Source organism: Schistocerca americana, chromosome 2 (genome assembly GCF_021461395.2).
Source record: "Schistocerca americana isolate TAMUIC-IGC-003095 chromosome 2, iqSchAmer2.1, whole genome shotgun sequence".
NCBI classification, from domain to species: Eukaryota; Metazoa; Arthropoda; class Insecta; order Orthoptera; family Acrididae; genus Schistocerca; species Schistocerca americana.
In genome coordinates, this window is record NC_060120.1 from 316,117,420 (window position 1) to 316,130,593 (window position 13,174).

General features: G+C 37.0%; 1 protein-coding gene across 1 annotated transcript in view; it reads right to left on the reverse strand.

The window, feature by feature from the left end:
• Positions 1 to 13,174, reverse strand: part of LOC124590535 (mucin-17) — a 196,566-nt gene that overhangs the window by 123,522 nt on the left and 59,870 nt on the right. Inside the window, exon 9 of the mRNA XM_047131656.1 lies at positions 6,474 to 6,602. Coding sequence (XP_046987612.1) covers positions 6,474 to 6,602 — 129 coding nt within the window. The remainder of the gene's footprint in view (positions 1 to 6,473; positions 6,603 to 13,174) is intronic.

Here is a 13,174-nt window from a genome sequence, read left to right on the forward strand (position 1 = left end):
AATTAGAAAATAATGATTGAGAACTAATATAAAAGGAAACAAAATCACCTGGTGGAACTAGAAATGATACAAAAGCGAGTGCAAAATGATGTGAAAAACATTAAGGCAAAGGGGCGATAACTGAAGGAACAATGCAGAAAAATAAGTAGAAGTAAATAAAATAAGAAGTATCGCATATACAAACATTACATACGTTGATTTAGATATTCGTGTAGATAAGAAAAGAGAATGATAATGTGGAATGTAGACAGTGTGTTAGGGAAAGTAAGTCTATGGGACAAAGAAACTAAATTAAGGCACATCATATACATACTGAGTTGAAAAGAAAGAACGGTTGACTGCAAGTTACACCCCCACACATAAGTCATTGAAAACTGTAGTTGAAATGCTAGAGGTAGGAAAATATCTGAAGGTCAGGCCTCGATATGAGTACATAAGGAAAATCATCAATGATGTGGGATGCAGCAGTTATGCTGAAATGAAGTGGATAACTGACAAGTCACCAGAGTGGGGAACCACATCAAACTGGTCTTAGGATTGATGACTGAAACAACAAAATACTGAAGACCAGTTCTCACCTCTGGTGCTTAAGAGCATTGGTACAGAGGATCGTAAAACATTTATGGGCATTTGATGTTGTAGGTATTAAGTTTGTCTGCAGTTTATCATTTAGTGGTCATGCCAGTATGAAACACTGGACAGAACTTGCAAGATCATCGATAGACAACTGATATTCTCATACACTACACTTCCCTAGACAACATACATTTTACAAATGAAGATGAATTAACCATTTTTGATTCCATCAGGAACCATTGTGCACAGTGATACTAGACTATAAAGAAGGAGAGGTACACAGCAGCCAGTTGCAATCCTATTAGCTTTTATTATTCTTGAAAAGCGATTCCAGCTATAAATAGCCATCTTCAGTGCATTTTCATTATGTTTCAACAGACTTGCGGCTGTTCATGTCATAATATGTTCTTACAGGTATATTGGCAGACGGACACTGACAGTTCACGTTACCATATGTTCTTACAGGTGTATATGCAGAAGGACACCGAGTGTCCTAACTATACACCATAAAAACACATGGTGACAAATACAGCTGTGATTCTGTTAAAATATAACAAAAATGCAGTGAAGGTGGCTATTTATAGCTGAAATCTAGAGTTGCAAGAATAATTAAACCTAATGGGATTGTGACTGACTGCTGTGTGCCTCTCCTTCCTCAAGTAAAGATGAAACACACAGTTAAGTGCATAGATCAAGTTTTACTACAGGACCATTTACACAGATAAGATGTCGACTTTCATTAAGATCTACAAAACTTTAAATACTGTTTGTGTGGTTCTGAAAGACAAAAAGAGTATATGAGACACCCATCACAGAAATAACCAACACCAAAGCAAACACTGTCAAAATGACTAGTACCATTTCCATTTTTCGAAAATGGTGAACTCAAGCAAACGTGATCATTTCGTTACTCTGAAACCAATGTTGCTACCCATTGCTGTGCTGCTTTTTGTGTGTACTTTTTTGTAGTTTCAATGGAACCTTGCAAAATTTCTCCCCTTGCTTTTTCATTGTATATTAAAAGTTAAGTAGCTTTCAGAATACCCTACTAAAACTGAGCCACAAATATCGTATTTTCTTCAGTATGGTTTTGAAAACTCCACACAAATGTCATTTTTTTCCTCGTCTTTTATTCAATGTACAAATTTCAATTTTATTTCACATAATGTTAGAACTTCACAAACTGGTCAGATATTTGAGGCCTGTTCAAGAAATTCCAGAACTTTGTCCATAAAATTTTTCTACACTCATCTTTTACTTATTGTCCATGGTCTCTTTTGAAATACTCTCCTCCTTATATACCCCTCCCAATGCTATTTTCACTTGTGATAGCTGTCTTGGTATACCTCTTGCTGGATTGTGCGACGTGCTGTCTGTGAATTTTCTTTTATCTCGTCTATAATTGTAAATCTTCATCCTTTTCTCGAGGTTTTCAACTTTGGAAAGCAAAAAAAAGTTTACAGGGGCCAGGTCTGGTGAGTACGGAGGATGAAGCAGCACAATGCTTTCGTTTTTTGTGCAATAGTCATGCACCAACATGGATGAACGTGCAAGTGCATTATCATGATGCTAAAGCCATGAATTGTCTCGCCACATTTCAGGCAGTTTCCTTCTCACATTTTCTCACTGGCTTCGCAACACATCCTGGAATTCATCATGAGCTAATCCTTCAAGGTCAAAGAAAACTGTCAGCACGGCTTTGACATTTGACCTGACCTGAGGAGCTTTTTGATTTTGGAGAACCTTTCCTGACCCACTGTGATGAATGAACTTTAGTCTCAACATCATAACGATAGACCCACATCTAATCACCAGTTATTATTCTCTTATGGAAAATCTTGTTCTCCTTTGTGCAATCCAAAAGCTCTTCACAGATTGAAAGGCAAAGGTCTTTTTTGTCTCCACTCATGAGCCATAGGACGAACTTGGCAGCAACATGATGCATGCCAAAATGCTGTGTCAGGATTTCATGACATGAACCAACTAAAAAGTTTCATTCTTCTGCAATCTCTCGTACAGTCAATCTTCAATTGGCATGCACAATTTCGTTGACATTCCTAACATGAGAATCGTTGGCAGACATCAAAATACGTCCTGAGTTACAGACATCTTTAACTTCCATCTGGTCATTTTCAAACCGTGTGAACCATTCGTAACACTGAGTACGGCTTAAGCACTCACCACCGTAGGCTTTCTGCACCATCTGGTGTGTTTCTGTAAAGATTTTCTTGAGTTTTACGCAAAACTTAATGCAGACGCAGTGCTCCTTTAACTCCGCCACCTTGAAATTTGCAAACTATGTGACACGATGTTCTACTCAATACAGTACTGATTAATAATTAACATACACACAACAATGAAACTTACAGCAATTACACATTAAACACTGGAGGGTGCAGGTTCGTTCCAACACACCTCGTATGGTGACTGCCAGCATACAGTGTGTAAAAAATACCAACAGAAGAGTGCTTGCTATTCTCTCTCCCTCTCTCTCTCTCTCTCTCTCTCTCTCTCTCATGGTATATAAAATTGCATTCTCCTTTCACATTAGTATGAAATGTATCAAATGTGAAAATTTGAACAATTTCTTCTACATGTCATTGAATAATTTTTAATTATAACAAGCACTACTGTTGCTTACAAGACTTGTAACCTTAATGATACTCAAACTAAAATGTTGATAAAAAATGTGCATTCTTGGCTTATATAGATTCAATCTGGTTATTGCTTGAACTAAATTATGAAATAAATGTGAGAATATAATATGTCTATATAGTTTCATGTATAGCCCAACTACACTTTAATTGAAACAGGATGTATCCCTGAAGATGTGTATCTAATGCTGCAAAACTAGTTGGACCATTAAATATTTATCGTACAGCTGAAGCGATCATTTTCATTATGATACTTATATATCTCACTATTTCATCATGATACTCATATATCTCACTCAGGCTACAAGCACTTCAAAATGTTGGTTACTATGCATCTTCACTTAAAGTGCTCTCGTTTTGGTATAATGCTACTTGTGTAGTCTTTGAAAGTGAATCAAATCTGTCTTTTCCTTCTGTATTATCATGCGGATATAACTGTGCATTTTTACATGCACTTTCAAGAATCAAATCTGAAATTTCTGCACTTTTGATTTATTAATACATTGAATGAATTTAAGAAAGAAAAAAAAATGAGTTTCTTGGCCCATGGGGCCTGATGACCTCAGATGTTAAGTCCCATAGTGCTTGGAGCCATTTTTCTTGGCCCGTGACATACTAAATAAAAGTAGCTCTGGCTTCGAATTGGCACAAATATATTTACATTCAGTCAGCCCTAAAGGACCCACGTCTACTTGCAAAATGATTAATTTGCAAATAGCATGCAGTACAGCTGACAATTGTGAATCTGACATCAGGAGTTATTGGCACATGGACATAAATCTAGTTCAAAAATGTCAATTTCTTAATAGAACACCAGTGGAGATTGCAAAAGTAAGCTCAATCACTGAGCTGAAATTGTACTATCAAAAATTAAATCCATTTTTTCCACATAAAATTGGTAATCTGAAACTAAATTAAAAGAGCCAATTTACAGAAGTCATTGAAATTTATATTTTCTTGTCTCTCACAATACTAAAGATCTCACAGTCAAATGAACTGCAAATTCAAAAGAATTAGTTGATACTTCTGTCACAAATCGTAGGAATACTGCAAACATTGTAAATATCAGTCCTGCTGCCAGTGTAATCACATTACCAAGAAAAGAAATAACAGTAAGATGAGGATAGGAAAACAAATAGAGAACTACTTTATGCTTATCAAAATGTGATAAATACTTCCTACAATAGTAAGCAAACATAGTGCAATTAAATATTTGCACGCAGAAAATACCTGACAGTTATGCTACAGTAACATGTGAGAAATAAAAACAAATTTTGGTGCCATTAATTACAAAGGAAATACAGAGACTAAAACTACAGACTTACTGACTTGTATCACCTTGTTATGCATATATAAAATATGTAATTATGACACTGACTGCAGTCAAAGAAGTAAAAAAAGTTGATATAATATTCTACAGATAGACTGAACACACATAAATGCAGTTGTTGAAGTGCAGAATAAGCAGCACATCTATTTGTAATACACATGCTTTACCATACATGCAATGGAGTGCATAGAATGCAGTGAAACCACATATAATGCACACAATTAAATAATGTGAATTAATAGTAGTATAGTCTACAATAACACAAAGGTAACTCAGTACAAATAATGGAATTTCCAAATAACTTAGCAAAAGCAAATATGTATTTCAGTTACCCCATTAAACCAAGATTAATAAAGCATTTCGTTGTTGAACTATGTTTCCCAACAGGGTAAAAGGCTATATTAGTACAGTATCCATTAGTACCAGCAGTGGAAACAGCATCCCATTTTATACACAGACACATTTCTGGACATATGGTTTTGTGCCACAAACTGCACCTACAGTCTACAATCAAGTCTGTGTAGGAAGAAAAACTAAACATTTAGGGCAAGTACGCTGAATCAACATTTAGAATTATGTACACAATGCAACAGCAGTGAATACACTAAGGCAGATATACTGTCTCTCAAAGACTGGTATATTTGGAGACACTTTCATCAATATAAGATGAATATGGAAGGTGATCTGGAGTTTTATGTAAGTATAAAATAATGTAAAAAAATCAGAATAGACTTAAAGATAGAGAATTATTCAGTATTAGTACTTAGTCAGTGAGTGATCCACTTACAGTTGACAGTACTTCGAATCACCACATTAGGAGAAATCTTTTAAGATATTGACAGCAGCTGTCAACCAGGGAATGACAAAGGAACGTCAGTTGACTGTGGTGAGGAACACACACACAGGAGCAGGTGGTACATAGATGTTGCAAAGTTACAGCTCTGTCACTGTGAACATATTACTCTGAGGCTGTAAACTACATTAACACTTTCAGCTGTAATGACACTGGAAATGATACAATGATCTTCATTTTTATGTTTATTTTGTATAGGATATATTCCAATGGAACATTATAAGAGTTGCCTGTAAAGTATGGATGCAAGTTTAATAAAATATAGAGGTAAAGTTATTTTTCTGCTGCACTCTCCATGGAATTATATGCAGCACTGTTGTTATCAAAAAGTTAGTTCAAAATGACCCTGTCAGTTCCAAATTCCACCAAGAAAAAGGTTCAAGCAGTGATGAAGATGTCAGTTTTTTGTGGCTAGACTACGGCAGCTATTGATGCGTGAGTATCTCACTACATAACTGAGAACAAGTGACTATTTTGGGTTCATTCACACATCTGGGCAAGAGGGTAATGTTGCAACTAACATGGGAAATAAATAAGATTATTGTACTGTGGGTGAAGTATCATGTGGAAAGTCGGCTGCAAAGTCTTTCACAGTAGCATCCTAGTATAAAATTTTCTTGTTGTTCAGGTCATAACACATTTGAGTGGAAACTTGAATATTCAAAGATTTGTACCAGCTTCACTGTCAGGAAACAACTCACTGTCAGTTCTGGCAGCAAATCACCAAATGCTGATGAAGATTTTGCAAATCTTCAAAAACTTGCTTCTATTCAAATGTGATGCAACTTGAAAATCAACAGAATTTTATACACATGAAGATCTGAATGTGATTTTAGAAAAACATTATGATAATCAAAACAGACCAAAGAATGTTAATAACAACAGAAGTCTTAACAACTGGCCATTAAATATTCCGATTTCATTGCGGTAGACTGGATGTGGCACATTAAGGAGATGAGCTACTACAATAGTTAGATTGCAGTGAATGTAAAATATACTCTTCCAACTCCGACTGAGGAAAACAGCAAAGTTCTGATTGTAAGGAGAGTGGACAGCATACCTGATACAGAGTGCCTTCGCTGTGAAGGCAAAGCGTTGTTGTTGTTGATGGAACTTCCTGGATGATGTGATGGACAGCCTGACACAGATGACATCCGTTGGTAGTGCGGAGATGGCCCCACATACACCGCTGGAAAAACCAACAGCACGGGACCCACATCACACACCCACACCACACATACCCACACAAATGTTGAGATGGCCAGCTGTCTCTGTTAAACTGGGAATGAAAAGGATGATCTACCTAATCTCACTGTCTTATACATGAATTTGAAAAATAAATTCTATTTCTGTTAACCATAAACATTGCAAAACGTAAATGTGTCTCACAGGCAGGTAATTTGGCACCATCTACAATGATCATAAGTTTGGTGAGAATATCCTCTTTGAATTACCCACACTGGTTACAAGAACTCTAAACTTCTCTCAGATGTTTCAACACTAGACACAATTTTTTGTTGTTGTGGGTGGTTGGCAAGTTTATTATGAGATCAATTAATTTTGTGTCTCGATGATTATCTTCGACATAAGTGACTGTTATCAGCTGGGAACTGAAGCACTTTTTGGAAACTTGAATTCACATTAGGGAACCACTGTTAACTATCCAGTTTAAGTCTCACATACTTCAAAAGTTCCTGAAGTTTATCAATATACCTAATGTACCAGAAATCTTTCTGGTTGGTATGTTAATTATGGATTAAGCAGCTTACAAACGCATATAGAAGATCATAGGCTCTCAATTCCTGACTCACCTGGTACTTCTACTGACAAGTTCTAATTTCCCTGTATTATCGTTCTTCCTATTGCCACTTCAGTGCAGTTTCTTTGTTCAATTCTAATACTTCATATTTTATGTCTAGTATCCTGTTTTTGTTTCTGTAACAGTTTTCTGTTACTGATTATGCAGGACGTAATCTGTTATGAAGCTTTCAGTCCATACACTAGTGTCTTTCACCTCCCCCCCCCCCCCCCCCAAAATTCAATCCATTTGTGTACTCCACATAACTACTATTCCTTCATACTAAAACCAGCTGGGGGACTAGTGAAACATCTTTTCAAATAACAAATGTACAAAATAACAATTCCATCTGTCAAGCCTAAGTAACTGCACTTAAATGAAAACTGTACATATGATACGCATAAATAATTGCTCTCTTCAATGCCTTAAACACACAACCTAGTTATCCACTAAGACCGCATTGCTGGGGTGGAGAATGGTTCTGTGTGTATATGTGCTTTTCTCCATGCCACTGTTAACACTTCACCACTAGAGCCATAACCTAACTGTGATGGCTGAAGTTTGGGGGTGAAAAGGGGGCGGGGGCTGCTTATACTACTAAGCAAACATTTGTCATAGCTTATTAGTGCGAGATTTTGACCTAGAACTGAATCCTTACGCTATAACAACTATCAACATTATATATATCAAGATGGTATCTGTTCTTTCGGACATGTCCGAAAGAACAGATACCATCTTAGTATATATATAGTTAAGGCTCACCGGCCACTTGACCATCTTCTTCTTCTGTGCGAATACACAAACAGTGCCCGAACTCTTACGGGAATCGGCAACGTGCCGCGAGTAATGAGCATAATGGGCAGGGGCACTACGAATGTAGTGCAGGACAATACGTTGAGAATGTGGGTTTCGTGGGAGGCGTGCCAGAGATAAATCCCTGCAGTCGCACTATCCTTTGTGTCCTCGGTGGCTCAGATGGATACAGCGTCTGCCATGTAAGCAGGAGATCCCGGGTTCAAGTCCCAGTCGGGAGACACACATTCATCTGTCCCCGTTGACGTATGTCAACGCCTGTAAGCAGCTAAGGGTGTTCATTTCATTGTAACTATCAACTTGCTGATCAACTCAAGACAGTGGACAAGCAGTTCACTACAGAGACAGTTTTGCACATCACTGGAAAGCAAGAAGAGTGGAGCTGTTGCATGGGCTCACAGAAAAGAACATGGAGAACTGTTTTGATTCAAGAATGAATGAATGAACGAATGCATCCGAGTGTGACCTCAAAAAATTACTATGCAAGTGGCCATTACTAACTGAACATATCTGGTATGTATGCAAACTGGCAGCATACATCTCATTTCATTTCTGTCAGACCTGGAGCATGACATTTCCTGGCAGAGTACAAGAACATGTCTATGGAAAATTTCTGACCCACTGCCAATGAGTTGATCAAACAAGCTGAATATTGTCACATCATAGGGACACAGCTGAGGATTTTTTTAAAGTGCATATTAGTATACTAAAATATTAGTTTTGTACTAATTAGAGATGTCTTCTTTTCTATTCGGCATAACGTGACACAGTTTTTTGGTCATACAAAATGAAAATTTCTGAGACAGCTGTCCAAAATTACAGGACAGTAATACTGCAGACAGAACACAATGGCAAAGACAGGTTCACAAAAGACAGAGTCTGACACATTAACAACAGACGTAATTTGTACCTGAGGTCATGCTTCCACAATAACACCACACAAAAATTAGTTCTCAAGCATATACGTATTCCAAGAGCAAACAGCTGCATCCCAATGCAACATCAGATACACTAAGATAAATCAGGCAAGGCTATGAACTTGGCTAGTTTGAGTTGCAGGATCATACTCACCGTTGTATTAACTAGCTTAATGATAAATCAATACAAAAGACATGCAAATATGAAAAATTAATAATAGCAAACAAATTATGAGGTTTTTTTCAAGTGCTAGGAAGTCTGAACAAAAACAAAAACTGTCTACTAACCCTAGACAATGGTCTAAAATCTCGCAGGACTGTCGCTTGCAACGCTCTGCGGGGAGGTTAAAGAGTGACTAAAATAGCTTAGAAAATTTTATTCTTCTTATGTCTTGGAAAGTGGTCTTAAAAATCCTGAGCGAGCTCTTCAAATAAAGGACAGATGAAAGGATCAAAATGAAAGGAATGTTATGGTGGCAAAGCTATTAAAGATAATATTTACTGATGGGACCTTATGATTCTCCCTTCTCTCGATACACCTATTTTTACCTGGCATCCTGTGAACTGCCCCTTGCTATCTCTGTAAAATGCTATTTCCTATGATCCCTATCACTTTTCTTCTGCTGGTCAATGGAACCTCAAGTTTCTCCAATAGGTACTATATCTATATGATTTGTGAGCAATAAATGGGGGTAGAAAAATGACAATTACCAGATGAAGTGGCAACAGTATCATTGAATACCAATAATTCACCTAGCTGATCAGCTAGTACCGGTCAGGTCACCACATATCCAATAACGTCCGTTTAAGCTCCTGCCTGCCTATTTCTACATGAACTAAAGAATAACTTGCGGATAATAGTGTCTAACATTTGTGCATTACTATACAGCAATCACACCAAGTGACTAAGGGACCAACTTAAGATGTAAACAATAGTTTAAAACACAAAAGGTGAAACACCTGTATTAACTTCCAGATTCTGAAGAAGAGGTTTATGTCATTTTAAGCACATGATAATGTAGCATCTACTTTTGGCAAAATTCGCAATTATCTTGGTGAAATTCACAGCTTTTTTTGTATATACATTATTAGGCACACAAATTTAAAAGGTTGTCATGCTATGTGCCTGAACTTAAAGCCTTAGTGCTTCGAAACTAATTATATTTGGGAGCTTTCAACTGGAATGTTTGTTTGCTTTTGTAAAAACTTAAACAGCTTTTTTTAATGCTCTTTGCTTTTCTTCTTTTGGCTCTATTTAAACTTTCAACAAATGATTTTTTTGGTGAGAAGCAGCACCACTTTCTCACCTCTGGTTTAAAGTGTTTCTCGACACTATTTTTCTCTTCCCACCCAATTCAATAATGACAAAATCTGTAAAATATTGATTTTGAACTTTCATGGGCATTCATAAGCATGCTACCCATACCTTGTATTAATACAGATAGAGCCTACAAGGTACTTATTGTAGAAATGGAATTGCACGTTAGGGAAAGACTTTCGAAATGGTCAAAATAAATTAGCAGGTTTTGTTTTCTGGTCACACTACAGCAGAGTGCAGACACTATAAACTGGAAGTTGGCTTTGAGCATAAACAAATTACAATTCTGACCATCAGAGGGAACAGAAATGCTGCAGGAAAACAAGCCCTGCTTCCCTCTCGCAGGGCAGCCAGACCACAACTGCGTTATGTCGATCCCTTCTATTGTTTTAAAGGTTATAATTGTTGTGAACATAGTTCCGCGTAGTCAGCGCGTACACAACTTTCCCACTAGAGCGCGCCCCACTAAGCACAACAGTGTAGGCGCAGCGCTCGTCCGTCTCCGCACTATGAGATGGTGCTGCCATAAAGACAGACCAAATTCTGCTTCCACCGATCTGCGTATTAATATGTAACGCAGCCAATGAGATTGCTGCTAACATAGAACCTTTTCTCCTTGTGGATCACACTTGCGCAGTGATACCTGAACGCTCGAGGTATTATAACGAGTGTACAGACCTCCAATTAGTCAGTCTGCATTAGTCTGCACCAGTCTGCATTTGTCTGTACCAGTCTATAGTCAAGTTTCAGTCTGCGATCAATAAGATTATCATATTCCTGCACTTAGCCATGAAGAGAAATGTATAGACACTTTGTCAAGTATCAGAGATATGTGAGAATAAGATTAACGTACCAAGACCAAAGGAACTTCAGATTGTCAATTGTAAATAGCATCCAGAACCAAGTTAAGTTATTTCTATGCTTTTTATTACTTTAATAAATGAGTGTGAAAATTAATCAAGTTCTGTTTAAAGTTGGTCACCGTCAATCTGCTACTCTAAGCGTGCAAGTGGCATTTCTATTGCCTGACCTAACGGCAGAAGATAAACATGCCACGAGACGTATTGCTGACACTCGCCTACTTCGTTAGAGCGACAAGTCAAATAATCTGATGGTGTGTGTACCGAAGGTTTTACAGTACACACACCACAATAACCAAACTCTGTGATGGGTCAGGATTAATTTCTTCACTCATTTAAAAATAAGAAAACAATGCACAACGCAAATCCTTCAGTAATGGCTACCATGCAATTGTCTGCTGAGGTTGGCAATGTCGTAAATAAGGTAGTTCATGCCCGATCTCTACCAGTATTTGATGGAACAATAGTTCAAAACACCCGCTGTGTAAAACTGTCATTTTAAAGTGTCCATATTATATCAACATTTGAACTTTATGCATGTTATCTTTAGAAACTGCATTTCACTAGCTGATTAGCAATACCAGTAACTAAAAACTAAGTACTTTTCAGTATTTATATGCAGAAAATAAAGTTATTTCAAACTGTCTCTGGTGAAACAGTTCATCTACATACAACTTTTTATGAAATAGCATTTATTAGGTAATTTTCTGTTTTTGCATTCTGAGGCAGAATTCACATCTACCCCAAAATGTGAATTTTTCAGGTCCCTAGTCATTTATATCTTAAATATTAGTGCTTATATTGCTTGCTGTCACCCTTAATTAGCTCACTTGTCTCTTGCTTTTCTCACTATTTCATATTCACAGTATGCATCTACTTTACCACACTTCAGTTTGCTCTGCTCTCCTATAATTGTTACTCTTTGGTTGAATTTTTGCTAATCTAATAAAAAAATAGTAATAATAATAATAACTGTGAACTTTGATTTATCAGCAGATGAATTTCTATCTTGCTTATAAAGTAGAAAATTGAAGCAAGTACTGAATAATAATTTATTTTTCTAGCAGAGCTATACACTTCCAGGGGTATTTCATCAATATGTTTATATTGCGAGAGAATTATATATTTCATGTCGCCAGTGAGGTCCTATGCTCATGAGAAGGGAGGTAAGAAAACAAGTGCATCCATAATTCCTTCCTCCACAGATAAAAACAAATGTCAATTTATTGTATTTCTTAAAGTAAAGGTTTCATTAACACAGCAGTAAAGTTGCATAGACAGACAGCGAAGTGATCAATGATCTGCTCTGGAACAAATTTACTACAGATTTTATGCAAGTCGAATCTGCTAGGGATTACCAGTCACTGAATGACAATATCAATGAAGATGTTGTACTTCATAGGTGTTCAATAAAAAGAATACAACCATAATTATGTAAAACAGTTCAGACGTAAAAGTGTAATATTCAATGGGTGAGTGCATTAAAAATTTCTCCAGCTTGCCTGTGTACTGGGAAAAGTCGACCTGGAGATGAGGATTACGATTACATCTATATCTACAACTACATTTATACTCCACAAGCCGTCTTACGGTGTGGGCGGCGGGTATTTTGTCTAACAGTGTCACTTCCCCCTTTCCCTGTTTCAGTCACGAATGGTTCACTGGAAGAATGATTGCTGGTAACTCTCTCTGTGGGCTCACTTCTATCTAATTTTATTTTCATAGTCTTCTCACAGGACATACATAGGAGGACACAATATTTTGGCTGACTCTTCTATCTAATTTTATTTTCGTGGTCTTTTCACAAGACATACATAGGAGGACACAATATTTTGGCTGACTCTGCTACAAACATACGCTCTTGGAAATTTAATAATAAACTGCAGCCTTGCAGCATCTCTCTGATGCTTCAGCACTTACGGAATGTACCTGTAATAAAATGTGCTGCTGCTATTTGACTATTTCTTATTTGCTCCATCGATCCTACCTGGTATGGATACCAGGCTGGCAAACAATATTCAAATATTGGTCAAATAAATGCTTTGTGTGCTGTTT